Source organism: Prenolepis imparis, unplaced genomic scaffold, assembly GCF_030444845.1.
Source record: "Prenolepis imparis isolate NDT839.2.m4 unplaced genomic scaffold, iyPreImpa1.0 SCAF_5, whole genome shotgun sequence".
In the NCBI taxonomy this organism is placed as follows: Eukaryota; Metazoa; Arthropoda; class Insecta; order Hymenoptera; family Formicidae; genus Prenolepis; species Prenolepis imparis.
This window is the reverse complement of record NW_028141163.1, coordinates 17244030-17269183: the sequence shown is the minus strand read 5'-3', so window position 1 is coordinate 17269183 and position 25154 is coordinate 17244030. Positions and strand designations below refer to the sequence as shown.

The 25154-nt window shown below is 40.6% G+C and overlaps 1 protein-coding gene across 5 annotated transcripts in view; it reads right to left on the bottom strand.

Annotated features, from left to right (window-relative positions):
• The window catches only part of Dpy (fibrillin-like protein dumpy), a 119844-nt gene that overhangs the window by 2194 nt on the left and 92496 nt on the right, over positions 1–25154 (bottom strand). For all 5 annotated transcript variants that reach the window (XM_083037675.1, XM_083037679.1, XM_083037678.1 and 2 more), the window contains 44 exons: positions 24177–24506; positions 23736–24038; positions 23320–23625; positions 22918–23235; positions 22235–22567; positions 21734–22039; positions 21188–21523; positions 20127–20426; positions 19673–19981; positions 19276–19593; positions 18289–18612; positions 17896–18207; positions 17454–17786; positions 17053–17352; positions 16633–16944; positions 16230–16547; positions 15325–15651; positions 14939–15250; positions 14545–14868; positions 14150–14455; positions 13765–14064; positions 13290–13613; positions 12477–12803; positions 11281–11601; positions 10924–11193; positions 10368–10556; positions 9926–10279; positions 8934–9146; positions 8557–8754; positions 8281–8475; positions 7674–8042; positions 6791–7006; positions 6499–6690; positions 6175–6390; positions 5915–6097; positions 4155–4742; positions 2985–3938; positions 2079–2447; positions 1796–1999; positions 1405–1647; positions 1135–1323; positions 813–1051; positions 461–731; positions 93–331 (listed from right to left, as the gene is read on the bottom strand). In XM_083037675.1, the coding sequence (XP_082893801.1) occupies positions 93–331; positions 461–731; positions 813–1051; positions 1135–1323; positions 1405–1647; positions 1796–1999; positions 2079–2447; positions 2985–3938; positions 4155–4742; positions 5915–6097; positions 6175–6390; positions 6499–6690; positions 6791–7006; positions 7674–8042; positions 8281–8475; positions 8557–8754; positions 8934–9146; positions 9926–10279; positions 10368–10556; positions 10924–11193; positions 11281–11601; positions 12477–12803; positions 13290–13613; positions 13765–14064; positions 14150–14455; positions 14545–14868; positions 14939–15250; positions 15325–15651; positions 16230–16547; positions 16633–16944; positions 17053–17352; positions 17454–17786; positions 17896–18207; positions 18289–18612; positions 19276–19593; positions 19673–19981; positions 20127–20426; positions 21188–21523; positions 21734–22039; positions 22235–22567; positions 22918–23235; positions 23320–23625; positions 23736–24038; positions 24177–24506 (13490 nt within the window). The remainder of the gene's footprint in view (positions 1–92; positions 332–460; positions 732–812; positions 1052–1134; positions 1324–1404; positions 1648–1795; positions 2000–2078; positions 2448–2984; positions 3939–4154; positions 4743–5914; positions 6098–6174; positions 6391–6498; positions 6691–6790; positions 7007–7673; positions 8043–8280; positions 8476–8556; positions 8755–8933; positions 9147–9925; positions 10280–10367; positions 10557–10923; positions 11194–11280; positions 11602–12476; positions 12804–13289; positions 13614–13764; positions 14065–14149; positions 14456–14544; positions 14869–14938; positions 15251–15324; positions 15652–16229; positions 16548–16632; positions 16945–17052; positions 17353–17453; positions 17787–17895; positions 18208–18288; positions 18613–19275; positions 19594–19672; positions 19982–20126; positions 20427–21187; positions 21524–21733; positions 22040–22234; positions 22568–22917; positions 23236–23319; positions 23626–23735; positions 24039–24176; positions 24507–25154) is intronic.

The window sequence follows — 25154 nt, the reverse complement described above, 5'->3', positions numbered from 1 at the left end:
GGAAGTATACACTCTGTTATTATCCGGATATTATTTTTAAATTCGCATTTTTTAAAAATAATTGCAATTGAATTATAAACTCGAATACTTACAGGCTGACAGCGTCCAAAGCACACGCGTATGTTACATTGGAATCTAATATTGTCGCTGCTGGGAAACTTGAACGCGTTAAAACTAGCCATTAATGATTGAGTATCAGGATTTTGCTCCCATTCGCCGAATATCGTAGGATCTGTCGCGCAACCATTCTCATCCGTTACGATATACTCGTTCTCCAAATTATCCTCCATAGTTTTAGCGACGCAATTTCGCGCAAATCCACCATAAATAGCTGCAATATTGCCCAAATTTATATAAGTATTTTATGAAATTATTTCATCAAATAGCAAGAACAGAAAGTACTTGTGAATATAATAATAATGTGCAATTCGCATAAATTATTAAGCGAAATTCGACTTACTTGAAGGTTGAACTTCTACTTGCAACATTAAATTGTCTCCAATCTCGGCCGAATTAATTTCATTTCCATTGTGCGCGACTATTTTCATTATACATATAGGTGGTGGACCAGTATTAGCGATCGTTCCAGCAGTCGTCAGCATGGACACGTTAAAGCCCAGGGTGACGTTTTGTTCTCCAGTCTGATATATACACTTGATATGATAGGCCTGTGCTTTGTAAGTCATCAACTTGGGATGTTTCTGTATGACGAGTACGAAGCTAGCTTGTCCCTGGAAGATGAATGTAAGGATTGCAGCAAACATCTTTCAATGCAACAAATAATTATGACATCTTTCAATGCTTCAACTAACATTCACGTGTATAAGTCCGCAATTGCCAAACGCAACTTTGAACGTTTCCGTCTTATGTTCAGTCTCGGCTGGTATCGAGACAACTCGTCTGCACTGTTCGTCCTTGCTGCGTCCTTTGACATACAGCACCCCGTCGAAATCTTGATCCTGCAGATGTATCACGACTTGTACTCCGTCCGACAAGCAGCTCACATCCATTTCCGGTCTAGGGAAATCTGTTCGACCGTCCTTTCTATCGTCTGAAAAGAAAAAGATGTGTTTAAATCATTTTTTAATTTTTTTAACATCATCAAGTTTTTCTTTTCATCAATTCTTTACATACAGCATTGTGTGTACGGGTTGCCTAAATAGCCATTGACGCAGATGCAGATAGCTTGATGTCTAGTGGCGTTGCAAAGTGCATTTACGCCACATTGTTGCCTCTTACAGGGATCTTGGCAAGTCCGGGTGGTTTTATCGCAGTATTTATCGTCCGCGCAATCGTCGTTACGAGTACACTCTATTATTCCAACTGCAATTAGTTATAAACAATGTAGAGAGAAATGGTTCTTGATCGATAGTTGAATATAAAGAATAAACAACTAATTCTTACTCTGTTTGCAGTATCCACTGGTGTCTATTCTGTATCCGTACTGCGTAGGACACACGCAACGACCGTATTCGTCGATGCTGAAACCCTTTTCCAGGTCGCATACGCAGTAGCCTTCTTCGTTTATCACCATATTGGACTGTTTGCGACAAGGAATGCACTCGTCGTTCTCATTCTTACCGTATCCGTGCGGGCAGACGCAGTTACCGTATTCATCATGAACCTGACCTCTCGGACATAGTTTCGCTGAAACGAACCATTCGGAATTAACATCTTTCGAACATTAGTCCAGATTAATTATATAAATTATTAAATATAATTTTAATAATTTTTAATATATGTATTTATATATTTAATGTACTTTTAATAAATTTTAATGATTTTTGATAATTACATAATGGATCACAGCGGACAATTGCATTTCCGCGGTATCCTGGAAGACATTCGCATATCATGGTCCTGATCGGGCTGGTGTCCAGGACTTTGCATTCGGCGTTAATACCGCAGGGTTTGATCTTGGTGCATGGATTGATGCATTGTCCGTTGAAGCACGCGGTCTGAGACGGGCATTCATTATCCGCCTTGCATTTCTCTTTGACTGACAAAAGGAGCGAGAGATTAAAAATCCGAGCGTCGATCTTCCGTCGAAGAAAAGATAAAACTTTTTTTCTCTTTACCTTTCGCGCATCCTGACTTAACATCGCCGACGTAGCCGGGCGGACACGCGCACTCCACAACGTGATTGTAAACGTTACAGTCCATGTTGCCGGTGCAAGGATTCTGCACGCAAGGATTCTCGCAGCGATTGTTGATGCAGGCCCTGTTCGTCGGACAGTCCGAATTGCTCTTGCATCCCAGCAGCACGCAGGAGACCCTCGGATTCCCACCGAAACCAGGCGGACACTCGCAGATCGCCTTGTGATTGATACCATGACATTCCGCGTTCTTACCGCAGGAGGCCAAGGACGGCGAACACGCTGGTAGGCAATTGCGTTGGACGCACGCGTGCGAACCGCTGCAATCGCCGTCAGTTCTACATCCTGCAACTGGATATCGAAACAATATTATACCATAAGCGCCGACACAAATTCCTCTCAAATCATATCGACGCGAAGAAAAATTTATTTTTATTTTTTTAATAAATGAGAATATACAGGGTGTCTTTTTAATCTTAACAGGCAAATGTCTCGAAAAGGAGTTTTTTAAAAAATTGTTTTAGACAAAAGTTTTATGGCTTCGAGGGGGACATAAAATGTTACTAGCTACAAGAATATGTAATGAAAAATAGGGAGTTTTATTTAAGAAATTAAAGGTGACCTTTACGTGACCTTCAAATTATTATTCAAGATCAAACCAATGGTACCATATTATGTCCCCTTTAGAGCAATAAAACTTTTGTCTGAAACAATTTTTTAAAAAACTTCTTTTCAAGATATTTGCCTGTTAAGATTAAAAAGACTCACCCTGTATAATATTATATAATAAACGAGAATATATAATATTATATAATAAATGGGGAATATATAATATTTATATATTAATATATAATAATACATAATAAATGGGAATATATAATATTTTACCTCTGGTGCAAGCGATATCCGGATTTCCGTCGTATCCCAGGGTGCACGAACATATCGGTTTGTGATTGATGACATTGCAAACGGCGTTGGGTCCGCAGGCGCAAGGATCCCGGCACACCGCGTTGACGCAGGATCGCTCCGCTGGACAGTCGTCGTCCTCGGAGCATTCGATCTTGAGGATCGGCTTGGTAGCCTCGCAGGTTCCGCTGCCGCTGCTGACGTATCCGCTCGGACAGACGCAGACCATCGTACGTACCGGATACGTCGGCAGAACCCGACACTCGGACGGGTCTATGCACGGCTGTATGACCGGACACGGATCCTGACACTTGTTACTAAGACAGGCGAGCCTGTCCGGACAGTCGCTGTCTTCTCTACATTCGGGCCTGACTTCCGGTTGGCAATTGACGTACGGGTTTCCGGTGAAGCGGGGTGGGCAACGGCAGATCGGCAAATGATTCAGAACTCTGCATTCGGCGCGAGACGAGCACGGATTGTCGTGCACGCAGGGATCGATGCACTGCATGTTGATGCAGGAGTGATCGCCCGGACAATCGCCGTTGCTGTAGCAGCCGATGACGCGGCAGCGATCCAACGGATTGCCGTGGTAGCCCTTGCGACAGCGACAATCGGCCACGTGGTTGTTCGGGAAGCATTCGACGTTGGTACCCGTGCACGGATGATCCGCCAGCAAGCACGGATTCACGCAGTTGTTGTTCGCGCAGGCCTTGTCGAGGGTGCACTGGCTGTCGTGGCGACACTCGACCGAGTAACACGCGATCTCGGGATTGCCCTGGTAGCCTGGCTCGCACGAGCAGATCGGTTTGTGATTTCTTACGTGGCAGACGGCGTTGGTGCCGCAGTCGCAAGGGTCGCGACACTGCCTGTTGATGCAAGTGTCATAATCGCTGCAATCGTCGTTCGTCGTGCACGTCCCGATGACCGTCAGTTGTACTGCGAAGAATTAAAATAATTGTATATATTATATATATTATACAGAGTGTCTCATTTTAATCGATCACTTTTTTCTAAAGAGCACTTTTCAATGTCATTTGAAGGACATTTATGTTTTTTAAATAGAACCATCATATTTTTTTTAAATAAATCGATTTCTTATAATTTTTAACATAAAAAGTTATAAGGGTAAGATGGCCAAAAAATGAATATTACTTGGTCTACAAACGCCGTCGACGTCGGTGATCCATCCCTCCGGACACGTGCAAATCATGGTCCTTACGGGCACGGTGTCGAGAACGTCGCAACGAGCGTTCTCCAAGCACGGTTTGATGACCGGGCAAGGATCGATGCATTTCTCCCTAATGCACACCAATTTGTCCGAACAATCGATGTCGACTCTGCACTCTGGCTCTTCGATCTCTTCCACGGAGCGTCGTTCGCAATAGGAGAATGGATTTCCCAGCGGAATGTTTTCGGGGCAGCGACAGGACGCCACGTGATCCTGGACGTAGCAAACGGCGTTTTGCGCGCAGGGTGAATTTTCGGCGCAAGGATTTGTGCAGCGACCGTCGTTACAGGCCAGATTGCGGGGACAATCGTGGTTCGTGTTGCACTCGACCCTCTCGCAATGAATCTGAGGATTACCGTAGTAGCCGGAACCGCAACGACAGGCCGATCGATGATTTTTACCGTAGCATTCCGCGTTGATGGCGCATTTGTTGTCCAAGATGCAAGGATTCACGCATTGGCCGTGGTAACAAGTGGCTGCGTAATCGCACTCGCTGTCAGATTCGCAGTCGACTGAAATAGACGATAATATAATTGTAATTGACAGATTTGACAGATGCATAAACAATCAAACTGATTAATATGTAATTTAATATTAAAAGTCTTAATCTTATATATAGAACTAAATGTATTTTATATATAAATCTGTATTAACAATCCCCCCACACGTTACATGATTTGTATTAATAAAGTTGCTGAAGATGGACCGAAATTAGGAATATATATATATATATATATATATATATATATATATAGGGTGTCCCAAAAGTCTTACAATTTACAACAGTCAAATATCTCGACAACAAAGGTTTCTTGAAAAAAATGTTTCAAATAAAAAATTGTAGAGTTTTAAATGGCGCATTAAATAGTAATGTTAGTGCGACTATAAATAGCTTCGTTAAGGCCATGTAACATTTACTTTGAAATTTTTAAATGGAGAAACCCCTATTTTTGATTACACATTTTATAGCTTATCTCGAAAGCTTTTCAAAACACTATAATAAAGTATATTTTCATTCAGTGCTTTTCGAATTATAATGTTTGAAGTTCACAGTATTTTTGACATAAAATACAAAATATCTTGTAATATTTAGTTTTCGATAATCTTACCTTAATACTTTTATGCATAAAATAATTAGACAAATCAATTGATGTAAAGAAAACGCATAGTTTTCTATGGAATAAAATGGGTATTTTTATGGAAATGTGTACAATTTGCAACATATTTTTTCTTAAAAACAATTGAATGGTTTCATTATTCTGTGCATAAAAGTATTAAGGTAAGATTACCTTACCGAAAATTGAATGTTCTACAAGATATTTTGTATTATACAATTATATTTTGTATTTAAACAATTTCAAAGTGAATTTTTTGTGGCCTTAATGCTATTTATAATCACACTAACATTATTACTTAATGCGCCACTTAAAGCCCTACAACTTTTATTTGAAACATTTTTCTCAAAAAGCTTTCGTTTTCGAAATATTTAACTTGCAGGACTTTTGGGACACCCTGTATATATAATAATTAGCACACTCGGTTCTTAATTAGCCCGTTCTTTCTTCCAACGATAATTAAAATTAAAAAATCGTCATAATAAAATAAGAAATGTTATAAAGAATATATATTATTACATAACTTTTTTCATACTGCAAGAAAAGACACAATTAATAACTGCACTTACGCTTGAAGCATCCTAACTGAGGATTTCCAGAGTAGCCCGGAGGACATACGCATGACGGATAATGATTCACGACGTTGCACTTGGCGTTGGGTCCACAGTTGCAAGGATTAATGCACGCGCCATTGACGCACGCATAATTTCCTGCGCACTCGCTATTCGATACGCACTCAGGCACGATTTCCGCTGCGAAAATGTCATATTAAACAAAGATGCTATAATATACATACTCTTCAAGATGGAAAAATCGTAATTCGTCTTACGTGGTATGCATTTGATCGTGGCATCGCCGACGTAGCCAATCGGACACTTGCAGATTGGATTGTGATCGTCAACATGGCACAAGGAGTTCCTGCCACAAGGATCATCAGCGATGCACGGATTTACGCAGAGCGAATTTATGCACTGCTTGTCACGCGCGCACTCACTATTCGTGTAGCATTCAGGTCGGAGACCCGGAAGCGATGGAGCGACAGGAACTGCAATAGAAATTATACTCGTCAATAATGATACGTCGCGAGAGATGATGTGAAATAATTGTGATAAATGCAAGAAAGAACTTGCTCGATTTTGTACTTCGCGTTTACCTCTTATGCATTCTATGTAAGCGTTGCCCGTAAAGTCCTGAGAACAGAAGCAGATACCGGTGTGAGATGTGGATTTACATTGCGCGTTGAAGCCGCACTGGGTTGTCAGACAGGCGTCTACGCATCTTCCGTCCAGGCACTTTTCATGGTTGGCGCAGTCTTGGTCCAGATGACATTGTACATCGCCCAATACTGCGTATATATTAAAAAAGATGATTAGAGGAGAGACCTTTGACAATAATATTTTATCTATAGCGCAGCATTTTTTATTTTTTATAAAATCGATGCGTACCAATTGCCTTGCATTGGCCGTCAACATCGGTAATGGTATTTGGTGGACACAAGCAGATCATCGTACGAAGCGGTATCGTGTTCAGGACTTTGCATTCTTGTTCATTGGTACACATACCGGCGGACACACAAGGGTCTTGACACCTGGTGTTGATGCAAGCGAGATTCAATGCGCACTCGCTGTCCTGTATGCATTCCGGCTCGATGGAAGGTTCACCTAAGAAGAAATTAATACATCATACAGAGTATTTTAGAAAAATTATTGTAATTATATGTAATTATATTGTAATTTATATATACAGATTGTTCATGCTAAAGTACCCCTCACTAATCTTATGTGAAATGGATTTCGGTTAAATCAGCTGGTTTTTTCATATGTTGTAGCTGACCTGCTGAATAAAAGATGTAATAGCCTCGAAGCTAAATAATAAGGTTATAAGATTATAAATTATAACATATGAGAAAACCAGCTGATTTTATCGGGATTCAATTTATATCATATAAATTCAAAAATTCCGCACTAATCCTATATAAAATTGAATCTTATTAGTAAAATCTGCTGGTTTCTCATATGTTGTAGCTTATGACCTGCCGAATAAAAGATGTAATAGGCTCAAAGCTAAATAATAGACAGTTACTGATTTACAGCTAGTCAAACACGAAAAACTCAGATTCTGCGAGTTGTTTGACTGGCTGTGGCTCAGTAACTGTCCATTATTTAGCTTCGAGGCTATTAGATCTTTTGTTCAGCAGGTCATAAGCTACAACATATGAAAAAACCAGCTGATTTAACCGAAATCTATTTTACATAAGATTAATGCGGGTACTTTAAGAATTTTTTCAAAACTTGGAAATGACATTTGAGATATACATCATCAACATACCAACGCATGTTATATACGGATTTCCGGTAGTACCCGGAGGACATGTACATCTGGGCTGATGATCGCGTGCGACGCAGATCGCAGTTTCGGCGCAGGCATCGTCGTCGCAAACAGGTCTGCAAACCCTGTTCAGTCTGTCGCAGGCCTCATGATCGGCGCAATCTTCGTTGTAATGGCAGATTGCGGAAATGCACGCCACACGTGGGTCACCTTGAGTACCTTGCGGGCAAATGCACTGGGCTCTGTGAGACACCGCTCTGCATTCCGCACCCCGACCGCACACGATATCACCAACGAGGCAAGGAGTAACGCAGTTGTCATTTCGACAGGTCTTGTCGTAAGGACAATCGTTGTCGGTCTTACATTCCGCTGCAAACAAAAAAGATTATGTACAATGAGTAGATGCAATATCCAAGGTGTAATAAAAATCGTTTCAATTAATTTTCTTAATATATTTTAGATTTTTATCTTAGCGAGTCGCATCAAATTTATTATTATCTTACAACAAAGACAGCTATCGCTATTTCTTAAAAAATTACAAAAACTTGCAAGGAGATACTATAACTTCTCAAATAGAAAAGAGAAAAAAATAGTAAAAAAATCTTACGTCTAAAGCACTGAAGTTGAGGATCACCAGCTAAACCACTTTGACAGTGACAAGAGGGATGATGATTGATCGTGATACACTCCGCGTTTAGGCCGCAACGGTTGCTGGAACACGGATCCTGGCATCGTTGATTTATGCACGCTTTGTCGGACGGACACTCGGTATTCGTTCCGCATTCCACAAGAATTACATTTTCTGTGGACAGAAATCAACAATGTAAAAAAAAATTTTAATTGTTTATTAAGAAGAGAAATAAAGGGAAATATAATACGATACCTTCGTAGCAATTTATAAATGGATCACCGGCATATCCAGGAGGACATTGACATATGCGACGATGGTTTTCGATGTGACACTCGGCATTTGAAGCGCATGGATTGACGGTGCACGGATTGATGCACTGACGATTCAGACAGGCCATATCTGATGTACATTGCGAATCGCTCTCGCATATTGCGCCGATTTGTCTGTCCACTATATAAAATATTCGCAATTAATTATCGTTTCATAAACTTGGCGCTAATTAAATTCCATTTCTATTTTTAATTTGTACTTATACTACCAGTTTCAGAACTTTTTTCAGCAAACTATATTTTTATGTTTAATATTATCTTAATGTTTCTTATTATCTTCTTTTTTGAGAAAAATTTTACCTGGTAAACAAGCAACGGTGGCATCGCCGGCGAAATTCGGCAGGCATTCGCAGATCATGGTTCTCATCGGTAGTGTATCTACGACACTACATTTGGCGCTTACGATGCAGGGTTTTGTTTCTGCGCATGGATTTTTGCAAACACCACTGAAACACGCCAGCTTGCTGGGACAGTCTGCGTCGACTTGACATTCCGCCTCAGGTTCTAATAAGTCTAAAATAGCAATAGTGTGAATATCATTAATGTCAAGAAATTATTATTAATTAATTTAAATAATTTGCGCAATTTATTTATCACGCTAGGCTTTTAATTAGCCCGTTCCTTTTTGCTTAAAATAATTATTAACCATTTCGATAACAATTCTCTCGTAAAATAAAGTCTACTTTAAAGCTCTTGGGTCCTCGCCGCGATCATATTAGATTGTGACGTCAGAGGCGAGAAAGCACACGCTAAAAATTCTTAGATGCCATTTCGAAATAAAACAGCAATTCAAATGGATTTAGCACACTCTTAAATATGTCAAAAACTATTCTTTTCCCTTGAAAGTCAATCAACAACCGTAAAATGATCGTGATATCAGATTTTGTCATGCGAAATGACTGCGCATGTGCAAAGACCAGATGGAGTGGGCTCATATTACGGTCATTTTACAACTGTTGTTTGATTATAAAGGAAAAACAATAGTTTTCGAGGTATTTTAAGAGTGTACTAAAGCTATCTAAAGTGCAGTTTCATCAAAATATCTTTTCATTTAAAAATGGCACCTAAGAATTTTCAGCGTGTGTTTTTTCGCCTCTGACGTCATAATTCCAACATGGTCGATGAGGAGCCAGGAGTCTTAAATTACTTATTAAAATTTTCTAATTTTTACTAATAAGTTCTACTAATAAGTTTAATAATATGCAATGCTGATTACACAAAATAAATTTTTACTAGTTAATTAATTCTCTTCAGGTCTTTATAAGCGCTGCGATATCGAGATGAATTCTTACCGATGAGACACGAGCTGTAAGGATTTCCCACGTAACCAGGTGGACATTTACAGATTGGCCGATGATCGGCGACGGTACATAGGGCCGGTGGTGGACAATTGCAAGGATTGACGCATTTCAGATTGCGACAGGCCAAGGACGGAGAGCAATTGTTGTCGCTGATACATTCGGGCCTCTCGCATATTTCGTAAGGATTACCCGTGTATCCATCCGGACAGTAGCATCGAGTCCTGTGATAACCATCAGCGTTGCACAAAGCGTTGATGCCGCATTGCGTAACCAGACAGGTATCGATACACTCGTTGTTGATACAAGATTGACTCAACGAACATTCGTTATCGTTGCGACAACCGACTGGGGAAAAAAAAATATTAATAAAGTTGATAGCACGTATAATTGTAAGAAAAATGTATCGATTAAATATAATTTATTTGACACGTACTTTGGTGACAATATTGCTGAGCCTTTCCGGTATAGCCTTCGTTACAAACGCATATAGGTCTATGCATTATCACGTGGCAGCGACTATTAAAACCGCAAGAATCGAGAGTACACGGGTCGATGCACTTTTGATTAAAGCAGGTCTTGTCATTCGAGCACTCGGAATTTTGAGTGCACTCTGGAATCGGTCCTGCAAACATGTAATTAAAACTTAAATTTTGTAATACAAATGAAAAAATCTCTCCTAATTGTATATTTAAATTAAAAATTAATTATATTTAGCGTTTCGTAAAACAAATCAATCTCTTTAGATCTTATATATATAATAATTTAATATTTTATTAATTATAAATTACAATTCACTAATTACATTAAATTAACTTAAATTTAAAAATAAATTTAAACTTAAAATTAAATTAACAATTCAATAAATTACAAAATAATATAATGTATGTAATATACGCGAATTATGATTTTTTAAAGACTTTAATAATGAAGTTGTTTTGAAATATTTCAGAAAATATATCTCAGTCATATATCGTGAATATAAATGTTACCTTCGAGGGTTGGTATTGTACATTGCACCCGTGCATTGCCTGTGAACCCGACTGGACAGGAACACACTGGTTTGTGATTGACGGTCTGACAGATAGAATTGATACCGCAGGCGCCGATGCAGGGATCCCGGCATTTTTGCGAGAAACAAGCTTTATCACGCGGACAGTCTGAATTAATAATGCACTCGGGATAGATGCAAATCGCGACGCCGTCTCTCACTCTACACTCGCCGTTGTAATTGCAAGGCGACGGACTGCAGGGATTGGTTTCTGAGGAAAAAAAAAAATATATTTCGGAACGACGTTGGAAAGTCGTATTTAAAAATGAATAGGTGCATCAGATTTTGTTATATTTACCGATCTTTGTATAACATTCCTCGAAGGGATTGCCGATTAACGGAGACGGGCAGCTGCAAAGTGGACTGTGATTGATCGTCTTGCACACCGCTTTACTGCCGCATACATTTTGAGAACAAGGATCTCTACATTTGTTCTGTATGCAAGCTTTGTCGCCGGTGCAATCCGAACTAAGGACGCACTCGGGATGGCAACCAGTTACACCGGTCGGAACGCCTTGTAACCCAGGTAGACACTTACAAATTGCCGTCTTGCCGAACGTCTCGCAAACCGTATTCGGACCGCACGGTGAAGGATAGCACGGATCCGTTTCCTTAGTATCTATAAAAAGAAACACATAACAATGAATAACACTTGTTGCAGAAAAAAAAGATTGAGATATATTAATTTTTTTTCGTTTTGCAAAACTTGATTAAAACAAATAAAGAGATAAATAGAATAAATAGATAAATATTAAACAGGATCTACTCAAATGTTGTAAAAAATTTCCCTGAGAATTCCCTGATCTTCCAGATATTTTCGTTTAAAATTCCAGATAAAATAAGAAAATTTGTAGATGCAACTCTTTAAATTAAGTTTCTTTGCTACATGCGCTTTCTATATATAATGTTTTCTAGTCATACGATTCAAAGGTGCAGTTCAAGAGTGCAGTTTTTCTAGCATTTAATATTGATTTATTAATTGTAAAATTAATTTGGACAATAAGTGCGATATATAACTATATCTAAACGCTAAAAATATATGCAAGAATATAATATAAAATAAAAATAGAAAAAAAAAATTTATTATAAACGTGTTAAGGAATATTAATTTATTTAAATTTCAATTAATTATTTATTAAATTATTATTTATTTATTTATTAAATAAATAAGGAGTCCTAATTTATTTAAATATTACCTATTAAAAAAAATTGAACAATTTTCTATGAAACTTCCATAAGATCTTGATATCTTGAAAAATAGATCTTCAATTTAAAAAATCACATTTAAAAAAAAACTTAAATATTGCAAAGACATTTGTTTCTTAAGTGCTAAATAAGAATAAAATTATCAAAGGGGCAATTTTTTTTTAATTCCCTGAATCCCAATCAAATTCCGTGAGAATTCCCTGATTTTTCAAAGTAAAACAAAACTTCCTGAGAATACCAGGTTTTCAAGGTTTTTCCCGGGAGTATAACTAATGAGAGAGAAGTTACCTTCCACGGGAACTTGACAAAGCGTGAAAGCATCTCCGATCGTTGGTGACGGACAGGAACAAATCGGAACGTGATTAGACACCGTGCAGATCGCACCGACACCGCAAGTACCAGGGCAAGGATCTTGACACCTCGTTCTTATGCACGCTTGCGATTTCGGGCAGTCAGTGTTGACGAGGCATTCGGGCTGACATCCTTGGTACGGGTTGCCTCTGTAATTCGGTACGCACTCGCAGATGGCCGTGTCGAATCTCTCGTGGCAGTACGAGTTTATTCCGCAGGGCGAGGGATTGCACGGTCTCGAAAAGATCGGCGGTGCTGGAGTCGCTAAAATAATAGTAAGAATATGCAATTAGTATCCTACAATCGCAATTGTGTTTCAATATTTATGCATGCACACAAATGGATATTATAACGTTAATGTTTTAATATAAATATACGTATGTTTAGAAATATTTTCATATAATACATATATAAAAGTAAACGAATGTACATATTTTGTACATGTATCATATGTGCCTTCTATACAGTAAAAAGTGCAGGACGTTTATATATTTTATATATATTTAAAAAAAAATATGTTGCGCATGTAAAGTATATAAGTAGTCGAGTATTTAGAAAATGTTGCAAGAGAGATCGATATGTGAAAGAAACTGACGTGCAGTTCTTTTGTAGATACATTTTAAATACATCGTTATGTACAATATATAATATTTACATGAGAGATGAAGAGATCAGAATTTTATAGAAATCAAAATAGGTGATATTTATCAAATTTATCGATACGGGTAAAGATAGCGGGGATTTTCTTACATATTATCTTAGAGCAAATTGTGAATGGGTCTCCAGTGTATGATTCGGGACAGGTGCATCGGGCTTGGTGCAAAGTAACTTGGCACAGTGCATCGAATCCGCACAGTCCAATGCACGAATCGGTGCATTTCTGCTTAATGCATGCTCGATTGGTGGGACATTCGCTGTTTACACGGCATTCGGGTCTGCAATTGGGCGGAGATCCTACGTAGGTTTCTATACAAGAGCAGGAGGGTTTGTTATCGGCGGATACCGCGCATTGAGAGTTCAATCCACATGGTGAGGGGTAACATGGGTCCCTGCTGGGTTCTACATCCGTTGTTGCTGGCAATGAAAAAAAAGAAATTCATTATTCGTTTCAAAAAATCAGGAGAAAAAACATGTATGATGATGCAGAGATGATTGAAAAAAATCACAAGCGACATCTTTCATCTCTGCATTATCTAGAGTACCCTGGAGGGTACTAATTACTTACTTATGGGGAAACAATGGACGAACGGATCGCCGGAATGTCGAGCAGGACAGCTGCAAATAGGATTATGATTTCGCGTTACGCACAAAGCGTTCTGTCCGCAGGTATTTTCGCAGGGATCACGACATCTTGTATTCACGCAAGTCTTGCTCTGCTCGCAGTCGGTGTTAACGAGACATTCGGGTCTGCAGCTTGGCGGGACTCCCAAGTAACCGGATAGACAAGAGCAGGAAGCTTGATCGCCGTATTCGCGACAGACGCTGTTGGGTCCGCAAGGAGAGGGCTCGCAGGGTTTGACACGGGCTATCGAGACGTAAGATGGTGAGAAATTAGTTCCTTCTAATATAATAAGGCTTTTCTTTTCGAGGAGAAAACGAAAGACACTCACTTTGCACGCGCTTACAGAGCGTGAACGGATCACCTTCGTAATCCTGGGTGCAACTACACGTGGCTATGTGATTGACGACTGCGCATTCCGCATTCTGGCCGCAAATTCCGACGCAGGGGCTTATGCACTTGTTATTCGCGCAAGCTTTGTCGTACGGACAGTCGGAATTTTGCACACACTCCGGCCGACACTCTAGATAGGGATCGCCACGGTACTCGGATATACAAGTGCAGATACCGTTGCGACATTCGGCATTGAGTCCACAGGGTGACGGATTACACGGGTCTGTTGCTACCGGAGGAATATCTGTATCGGGAGACGCAAACGTGACGATAATTGTTTTCTATTAGAAAAATAATGACGCAAGCAATATATGTAATTTGATGGAATCTTACGCATGGGTGCCGGGTAACAATTGCTGAAGGGATCGCCAGTATATTCATCAGGACATGTGCAAGCTGGGGTATGATTGATCACGGTACACAAGGCATTGACGCCGCAGGATCCGGGGCAGGGGTCTCTGCACTTCTCTCTGATACAGGCTTTATTGCCAGTGCAATCGGAATTAATCATACACTCGGCACGGCAATAGGGCGGCGATCCGATGTAATTAGGCATGCACGTGCAAGACGGATAGCCTCCCCTGTCTTGACACGTGGAAAACGGACCGCAGGACGACGGGATGCAAGGATTGACATGTATCGATGGCGTAGGCGTCACTGAAAGAAGATGAAATGACACACAGGGCTCTTTCGTACATAAAACGCGACATCAGTTCCGGAGACTTACGGGGCATGTCGAAACACTTGACGAAGGGATCCCCGATCCGATCGGGTCCGCAGCTGCAGAACGGACTGTGAGACAAGACGTCGCATTTCGCATTGATGCCGCACACACCTGGACACGGATCGACGCATTTCTTATTGATGCACGCACGGCTCATGAGACATTCCGTACTAACGACACACTCGGCTCTGCAGTCGGGAGGAGATCCTTGGTAAGTGGACAGACACGAACAACTAGCTTTTCCGTTTACATTAAGACATCGACTATTCGGACCGCACGGAGACGGCTTGCAAGGATCGTCTGTCAATGCTGGAGCTGTGCGAGATCAATCACGAGGGGGGGTTAATACATAAAGGTGTAAATGTGATCGACGGATATTGTACACTTACAAGTATCTTGCACGGGTCCGCAGTATCTGAATGGATCTCCGGTGAATCTCGACCGACAACTACACGTCGGTATGTGATTGATAACTTCGCAAATTGCATTGACACCGCACGTTCCCGGACACGGATCCTGACACTTGTTTCTTACGCAAGCTCGATTGGACGTACAATCGGAGTTGATTACGCACTCGGATCTACAACCCTCGTACGGATTTCCGTAGAAGTCGGACGAACAAATGCAGGACGCCGAGCCGGAAACCTCGCGGCACATTGCATTCGCACCACATGGTGATGGTTGGCAAGGATTTAGCGGAACAAGCGGTGCATCGACTAAAATAGAGGGTCGAAATTATCTATCAATAATTAGCAAACGCGATTATTAAATATATCCAACGTTTCCATTATTTAAGACTCCTGGGTCTTCGCCGCGGTCATGTTAGACTGTGATGTCAGAAGTAAGAAAACACAGGCTGAAAATTCTTAGATGCCATTTTTAAATGAAAAGATATTTCGATGAAACACTATTTCAGATGGCTTTAGCATAAAATCTTCTAAAATATCTCGAAAACTATTCTTTTCCCTCGACAATCAATAAATAACAGTAAAATAATCGTGATATCATACTTTGTCATGCGGAATGACTGCGAATATGCAAGATTATACAGATCAGGCCTCATATTACAGTCATTTTACAGCTGTTGATTGATTATAAAGGAATAAAAATAATTTTCGAAATATTTTAAGAGTGCTGCCGAATTTTTAGCGTGCGTTTTCTCGCCTCTGACGTCACAATTCCAACATGGTCGGTGAGGAGCCAGGAGCCTTAATTTGCTATGGATGAAGAATTGTGTCGTAAAAATTATGGAACGCACTTTCCGCGATATTAGCCACTTTTCTTGAAAACTTACTCGGTCGGGGATTACATTGGATGAATGGATCGCCGGTAAAATCATTGGCGCAAATGCACATCGGGGTGTGGCTGACGGTTCTACATTCCGCGTTCCTGCCGCACGATCCCGGACAAGGATCCCGGCACTTCTGATTAATGCAAGCTTGTTGACTGGGACATTCGCTGTTACTGATACACTCTGGTCTGCATCTAGGTGGAATTCCGACAAACTGCGGCTGGCACGAGCATGACGGGGCGTCGTTGACAACTCGACATACCGCGTTCGGACCGCAAGGTGAGGGTTGACAGGGATTTACCGGTGGCTTTGGTTCTTCCACTGCAATTTACACAAGGGATTACCGATTCATTTCGATATTATATAACGCAACGACATGAATCTCCGGATTGCGTGAAAGTCTTACGTTGCGGTACGCATCGGACGAAGGGGTCTCCTGTATACGGTGACGGGCAGCTGCATATAGGATTGTGATTCACGACGGTACACTGCGCTCTTAATCCGCACGCACCGAGACACGGATTGATGCACTTTTGATTGCTGCAGGCTCTATTGCGGGCGCAATCGGCGCTTATAAGGCATTCCGGTCTGCAGGATGGCGGGGCGCCCTTAAATCCGGCGATGCACGCGCAAATCGCCTGACCATTCGACGGACGGCAGTGACTATTCGGACCGCATGGGGATGGACTGCACGGTTGATGTTCCACGATGATCGAATCTATTTAATAATTATTATTTCGTATTTATGTCGAGGGATTCTCAAAAACGAGCGGGCTAGAAAGCGGCGAAATATGAAATATCGCACTCGAGTTTGGGGCATACGAACCTTGAAGAGCCGTGCATGAAACAAATGCATTGCCGGTCATGTTCATCAGGCAACTGCACATGGGCAAATGATTAATGACATTGCATTCCGCGTTAAAACCGCACGTCCCGACGCAAGGATCGCGACACTTGTGGAGCATGCATGCCTTGTCGCGGGGACAATCGGTATTAATGACGCATTCCGGACGACAGCCGATATACGAATCTCCAAAGTATTCGGGTATACATGTGCAGATTCCATCGTTGCACCGAGCATTCTGACCGCACGGTGATGGGTTACATCGGTCTGGGGGGGATGATACTGAAATGTGTGTAATAATTGTGTGTAAATTGAATTGCGACGATTCGAAGTGCTCACTAATTTTTCTACGGTAATAACATCGTGGGAAACAAAATTCTTACGAGGTATCTGAGGCAAAGTGTTGCAACTGACGAAGGGATCGCCGGTGTATCCTTCAGGACACACGCAGGACGGCGTATGATTGATCACCGAGCAACGTGCAAAGAGGCCGCACGAGCCTGGACAAGGATCTCTACATTTTTCTCTGATGCAAGCTTTATCGGCGGGACAATCCGAATTTATCGAGCACTCGGGTCTACAGTTGGGTGAAACACCGATGTAATTTTGCATGCAACTGCACGCCGGGGCATCACCAATAGCTCTGCACAGGGAGTTGGGTCCGCAAGGTGACGGCAAGCATGGATCCTTCGGGTATTGATCTTCTGGTTTTGGAACTATAGAAAAATCGGATGCGATTAAAATTAAAATTGACCGAATTAATTATTTTTTTTCGTTAGCTCTCTAATTTTTATAAAAAAAAAATATATATATTGTAAAACATACTTGGCATTGCAAAGCAGTAGATGAACGGGTCGCCCGTGAAGCCGTTCGCGCACACACAAATTGGGCTGTGATGTATAACTTTGCACTGAGCGTCGCGGCCACAAGTACCGATACACGGATCTGCGCATTTTTGATTCACACACGCTCGGTTCGATCCGCATTCTGAATTTACCAAGCACTCCGGTCTACAGTTCGGCGGAGTTCCGACAAACTCGGGTAAACACGAGCAGACAGCTTGATCATTATTATTGACGCATTTACTGTTGGGACCGCAAGGGGAAGGTTTGCACGGTTCACGCTTTTCGTCGGAAACTATAATAACGTAATGTCACAATTAAAAAATCTCGATCACATCATGCATTCTATAATACTGCGCCTTTAAACGTTACTTACTGTCGAGGGCCTGATAAATGCAATTTATGTACGGATTGCCGGTGTAGCCTGGGATGCAAGTACAGACAGGGATATTGTTGACGACTTGACAATTGGTATTGACACCGCACGAACCGGGACATGGATTCTGACACTTGGATCCGATGCAAGCCAAATACGCGGGACAATCCGAAGAAATGGTACATTCGGGACGGCAGCCTTGATAAGGATTTCCAATGTATTCGGGCAAACACGTGCAAGAACCGACACCGTTTTGTTCTCTACATACGGCGTTTGTTCCGCAAGGGGATGGTTGGCAAGGTTGACTCGGTACCGACGGTTTGCCTAAAAAAATATAACGCTTTATCCTATCCGTAACAATCAATTTCTGATTGCATATACAGGGTGTCTACTCAAATTTTCTAAAAAAAATTCCCGGAGAATTTTCTGATAAAAATAAAAATATAGAGCATAAAATAATTTCTTATAAATGTCTCAAGGAATGTTCATTTATTCAAATTATTTATTAAATTATTATTTATTAATTAAATAGAGACTAATTTATTTAAATATTATCTATTAAAAAATTGAACAATTTTCTATAAAACTTATATAAGACCTTGATATCTTGAAAAATAGATCTTCAATTTAAAAAATCACATTTAAAAAAAACTTAAATATTGCTAAGATATGTTAGACATATGTTTCTTAAGTTGCTAAATAAGAATAAAATTAAAAGAATAATTTTTTTTTAAATTCCCCGAATCCTAATCAAATTCCATGAGAATTTCCTGATTTTTCAAGATTGAACGAAATTCCCTGAGAATACCAGATTTTCAAGGTTTTTCCCGGAAGTATACACCCTGATATAATATTCTCGCGCGAATATAATAGAATTATTATCAATTAAAAAACAAATCAAAATATAACACATATAAAATTCTATTATAATTCGATGAGCACTGATTGTACAAAAATATCTACAAAAAATTGAAGCTCTAAACTTACTGAGCACGATTGCGCATTGAACAAACGGATCGCCTGTATAGCCATCGCGACAGGTGCAGACCGGCACGTGATTAATGACATTGCAAGTGGCCAGGGAATGACAAGATCCAGGACATGGGTCTCTGCATTTGCGATTGATACACGCCATTTGACTTGGACATTCGCCATTACTGACGCACTCTGGCCTACAACTTGGTGGTGTTCCAACAAACTCTGGCATGCAAGAGCACGACGGTGAGTCGTTGACGACTTGGCACTGAGCATTAGGGCCGCAGGGCGAAGGTTGGCACGGATTTATCGGTTTTGGTACATCCTCCGCTTTAAGATAAAAATACAGTTTGTCGCTACTGATATGAATGAGTGAAGATTTTTTTTTAATAAGAAGAGGGAAACCTACGTCTCGGTATGCAACGTACGAACGGATCGCCGGTAAATACAGGTGGACAACTGCAGATTGGATTGTGATTCAACACTTGGCAACGAGCGGAAATACCGCAAGCACCGAGGCAGGGATTGCCGCATTTCATGTTGATACAAGCCTCGTTTAACGCGCAATCAGTGTTGACTATGCACTCAGGTCTGCACACGGGTGGACTTCCCATAAATCCGGGTAAACACGTACATACCGCTTGATTATTAAAACTCTGGCATCGACTGTTCGGACCGCAGGGCGACGGATTACATGGGTTCTCGATGACGGTGGCATCTGCAAGAGCGTTATTGCCGAAATTGTTGAAAGACGTTTCTCGGCGGATTAAATCTTTTGCGACGCGATATAAAATTTTCACAAAAATAATAAATAAAAAACAATATTTACAAAAAAACGTTCGCGCAATTATCGATAAATTTACCTTGAACAATTGAATAACACGCCGCAAATGCATTGCCGGACATTCCATCCGGACAAGCGCACATCGGGGTGTGATTTATTACTGTGCACTTTGCGTTTTGTCCGCAAACTCCGGTACATGGGTCGGAGCACTTGTTACGGACGCAAGCTTTGTCTAGCGAGCAATCTGGATTTTGCACGCATTCGGGTCGACATGCGGTGTAAGGATCACCTTGATACTCGGATAAACAGGTGCACGTGCCGTCACGACACACTGCGTTGGCTCCGCAAGGGGATGGATTACAAGGATCTTGTGGTACAGCTGTAAATATCATTACGCACTTTGAGCAAATATGCTCTTTTAAAAAATACTAAAGGTACAGAATATAAGTTGCATACTTTAAAAGATCTCAGTATATCATTAATTAAAATCGATCACCGTCACTTGAGGTAGAAATATTAAAATATATTCCATTTTTCATCAAAATTTGTTAGAATATATTTATATAACTGATATAGTCGCGAATTTGTTAAATTAATGCTTAATTAAGGCTCCTGGCTCCTGCCCACCATGTTGGAATTGTGACGTCAGAGGCGAGAAAACACACGCTAAAAATTCTTAGATGCCATTTCGAAATTAAAAGATATTTCGATGAAATAAAATACCTCGAAAACTATTGTTTTCCCTTTATAATCAATCAACAGCTGTAAAATGACCGTAATATGAGCCTAGTCCATCTGGTCTTTGCACATGCGCAGTCATTTCGCATGACAAAATCTACTATACGATCATTTTACAGTTGATTGTCAAGGGAAAAGAATAGTTTTCGGGGGGTATTTTAAAAGATGTGCTAAAGCCATCTGAAATAGTGTTTCATCGAAATATCTTTTCATTTAAAAATGGCATCTAAGAATTTTCAGCTTGTGCTTTCTTGCCTCTGACGTCACAATCTAACATGACTGCGGCGAGGATCCAGACGCCTTAATAATAAAAAATGTATGAAAAAATTTATACTTTTTTCCTCCCTTCAATTATATGGGTAATATATTATAAAATAACGCCATAAGGATATAAAAGCTTACGGGGAGGTTCCGGGAAGCAATTGACAAACGCATCTCCTGTGTAACCCTTCGGACAGAGACAGACGGCCATGTGATTAACCACGAGACATTGCGCTCCGATACCGCAAGAACCTGGGCAAGGATCTCGACACTTTTGTCTCAAGCATGCTCGATCGCTGCTGCATTCGGAATCCACGGTACATTCTGGCCTGCAGTTCGGGGGGCTACCAATGTAATTTTCCAGGCATGTGCACGTCGGCACGTTTGCGTAGCCGCTATCGCGGCAAGTGGCGAATGGACCACAGGGAGATGGAACGCATGGATTTTGTGGCGTCATAGGTGTATCTTGGTCTATCTCTGCGAACGAATAATTTCTATTAGATCTGCGTCCAAAACTTTGCATCACGTTCTTTAATTAAAGCGTCGTTTACTTTAAAGAACGCGTGACATTTTGTTTTGTTGGAAGAGAAACCGAAAGAAAGGTTTTATTTTAAAGATTTTCTCAATCGAATTATCGCGCGAGACGATGCATTAAGCAAGCAATTCGTATTTTATAGGCGTACTTACGCGTTTGGAAGCACGTTACGAAGGGATCGCCAGTAAAACCTTGATTACAACTACAAATCGGGCTGTGATTTATCACTTCGCATCTCGCGTTGATGCCACAAATGCCGGGACATGGATCGACACATTTGCGGTTTTTACATGCACGATTTACGGGACAATCGGAGCTGACAGTGCATTCCGCACGACAGTTTGGCGGGGTTCCGACAAACGTAGGTAAACAGGAGCATATTGCTTGGCCGTTTAATTCACGACACTGACTGTTAAGTCCACAGGGAGAGAAGCTGCACGGATTATGTTGTTCTACCGCTAAAAAAAATTATAAATTAATAAAACTATTAAAAATTATCAATTTATAATTTACTTAATTGTTTGCGAAATTTATCCTGTATAGATGTTGCATTGTAATTAATTGCAGGATTATTAGTTTCAAAAGTCAAACTAAAATTATTAGACTGTATCAAACTAGAAGTTTCCTGCGCGTCTCTAAAAAAAATCACTTACTCGTATCTAGTACAATTCTGTTACAAGAGACAAACGGATTGCCGCTGTATCCAGGTTGACATGTGCACAACGGCACGTGATTCACTACTTGACAAATTGCATTGTACCCACAGAAACCTGGACAAGGATTTTGACACTTCGATCCGATACATGCGCGATCTGCGGTACAATCGGAATTTATCGTGCACTCGGGTCTGCAGCCTTCGTATGGATTTCCTGTATAATCCGACATACATGTGCAAGAACCAACGCCGTTTAATTCGCGACATATCGCATTAAAGCCGCAGGGAGACGGAATACAAGGTGTTGGTTTTACGGCATTTACAACATCGCCTATAAAAATATCACGTATGTATTCAGATATGCTCTCGAATCAAGATTGATTGATGATTTATATAATCATCAATAAATTAAATATCTCAGAACCACCGGATATGTATTTTCAATCACTGATACTACAAGGCAAACTTGAAAGGAAATCAAAGCGTTAATTTTGCACATTAAATTTTGAGAATATAAATAGTACACATAATAATATAATAATAAATAAACTATGTGCATCAAAATACATAAATTTCTGTAATAATTACAATATATATAAATGTAAATAATAGTATCTGTAATTGCAGGCGTATCCTGTGATTCTAAATCATTCTAGACGCGAATACACGACTTGGACTTACTTTGTTTTGGACTGCAAAGGACGAATGGATCTCCCTCGAATCCGGTAAGGCAAATGCACATAGGAGTATGGCTTATCACTCGACAATCGGAATTAATACCGCAAGAGCCTGGACACGGATCGCGACACTTCTGATTGATACACGCCAAGTGCGTGGAACATTCGCTATTGCTAACGCATTCCGGCCTGCAATTCGGCGGACTGCCGACAAACTCTGGCAAGCAGGAGCATGAATGTGCGTTGTTTAGAACTTCGCATTTACTGTTAATTCCACACGGAGATGGGACGCAGGGATTGATCGGTATCGGAGATTCCGTTGCTGTTGGGAAAATAAAGAATGCAATGTTTCTCCAAATATCGTTCAACGACTTACGAGTACATTGTACATCTTCGAGTTACTCACGTCTCGGGATGCACTGAGTGAAAGGATCACCAGTCAACTCGGAAGGACAAGAACAAATCGGATTGTGATTGACAACTGTACACTGCGCTCTAATGCCGCACGTTCCGGGGCAGGGATCTATGCATTTCCGATTATTGCAGGCCATGTTGGCGGGACAGTCGGAGCTGATAATACACTCGGCTCTGCAATTGGGTGGTGCGTCCAAATAGCCAGGGAGACACGAACAGACAGCTTGATCTTTTATCCTTCGGCATTGGCTGTTCGGTCCACACGGTGTCGGGTTGCAGGGATCTTTTGTTATCGGTTCTGTATAAATGTTAAAAGGAGGACGATCAGGAGAGAGAAACAATTCAATTACAAAGTTAATATCGATCGATTCGAAAACGGGTTTCGAAATTGATCGCTCGAATGAGTACCTTCCATCGGGGAGCACATTATGAAGGCGTTGCCGGACATTTTCGGCAAGCAAGTGCACACAGGTATGTGATTTCCGACGGAGCACAAGGCATTGAGACCACAGATCCCGAGATCGCAAGGATCCCGACACTTGTTCTTAATGCACGCACTGTCTATCGGACAATCGGAATTCAGAATACATTCCGGGCGACATCCAAAGTACGGATCTCCTTGATACTCGGGAAGGCAAGAACACACGCCGTTAAAGCATTGAGTGTTTGCGCCGCAATTTAAGCATGGATCCGTTGGTTTGAGCGTTGTATCTAAGGGACACGGATTTTAGCATTCAATTTGCGATGAACTCAAGTGTTTTCAAATGTGCGAGACATTTATCAAATTATCAAATTTATTCACTTCTCTAATACATGTTGATGTATCATTTTTTACTGATTAAATCTTACCTTCCTCGGGAATTGGTCTACACACTACGAATGGATCCCCGGTGTATCCAGTGAGACAAGAACATACGGGTGTGTGACGATGAACGCTACAAGTTGCATCTACACCGCACACTCCATCGCAGGGATTTCGACATTTCCTCTGTATACAAGCCTGATTAGTCGGGCATTCTGAAGCAATTGAACATTCAGGCCTGCAGTTGGGTGGTTGTCCTATGTACGTCGATAAACAAGCGCACGATGCTTGACCGCGAATGTCACGACATTCCGAGAAGGGTCCGCAGGGTGAAGGTACGCAAGGATTCACAAGTGGACGAAACTCTTCATCTTTAGCTATGGAGATAAAAATATGTCTGTTATGATTTTATATTCGCGAGCTCTCGAGTGCCTTCAATCAAATTTCAACGTAATTTTTCTAATTAAGCCTCCTGGCTTCTCGCTTCGACCATGTTGGAATTGTGACGTCAGAGAAAACACACGCTAAAAATTCTTAGATGCCATTTTTAAATGAAAAGATATTTCGATGAAACAGCATTTCAGATGGCTTTAGCGCACTCTTAAAATTATCGAATATTACTCGAAAATTAAACTGAAAGAATTTTCTCTTAGAATTTACCTCGAAAATCATGATAATCTTATGAGAATTTTACGAGTATAAAATATAAAACATGTTTGATTAATTTTACTAAACTGCATAGTAAAATTAATTAAACATATTTTATATTTTATTATAATAATAATAGATATTATTTTTATTGTGATAAATATTAATGAGAGAAATTCTCATAAAATTCTTTCCATACCATATTGTCCCACGATTACCATGATTTTCAGGATAAATTCTAAGAGAAAATTCTATGTATCCTTTTCCCTTTATAATCAATCAACAGCTGTAAAATGACTGTAATATGAGGTCCAGTCCGTCTAGTCATTCCGCATGACAGATGATCTGATATCACGATCATTTTACGGTTGTTGATT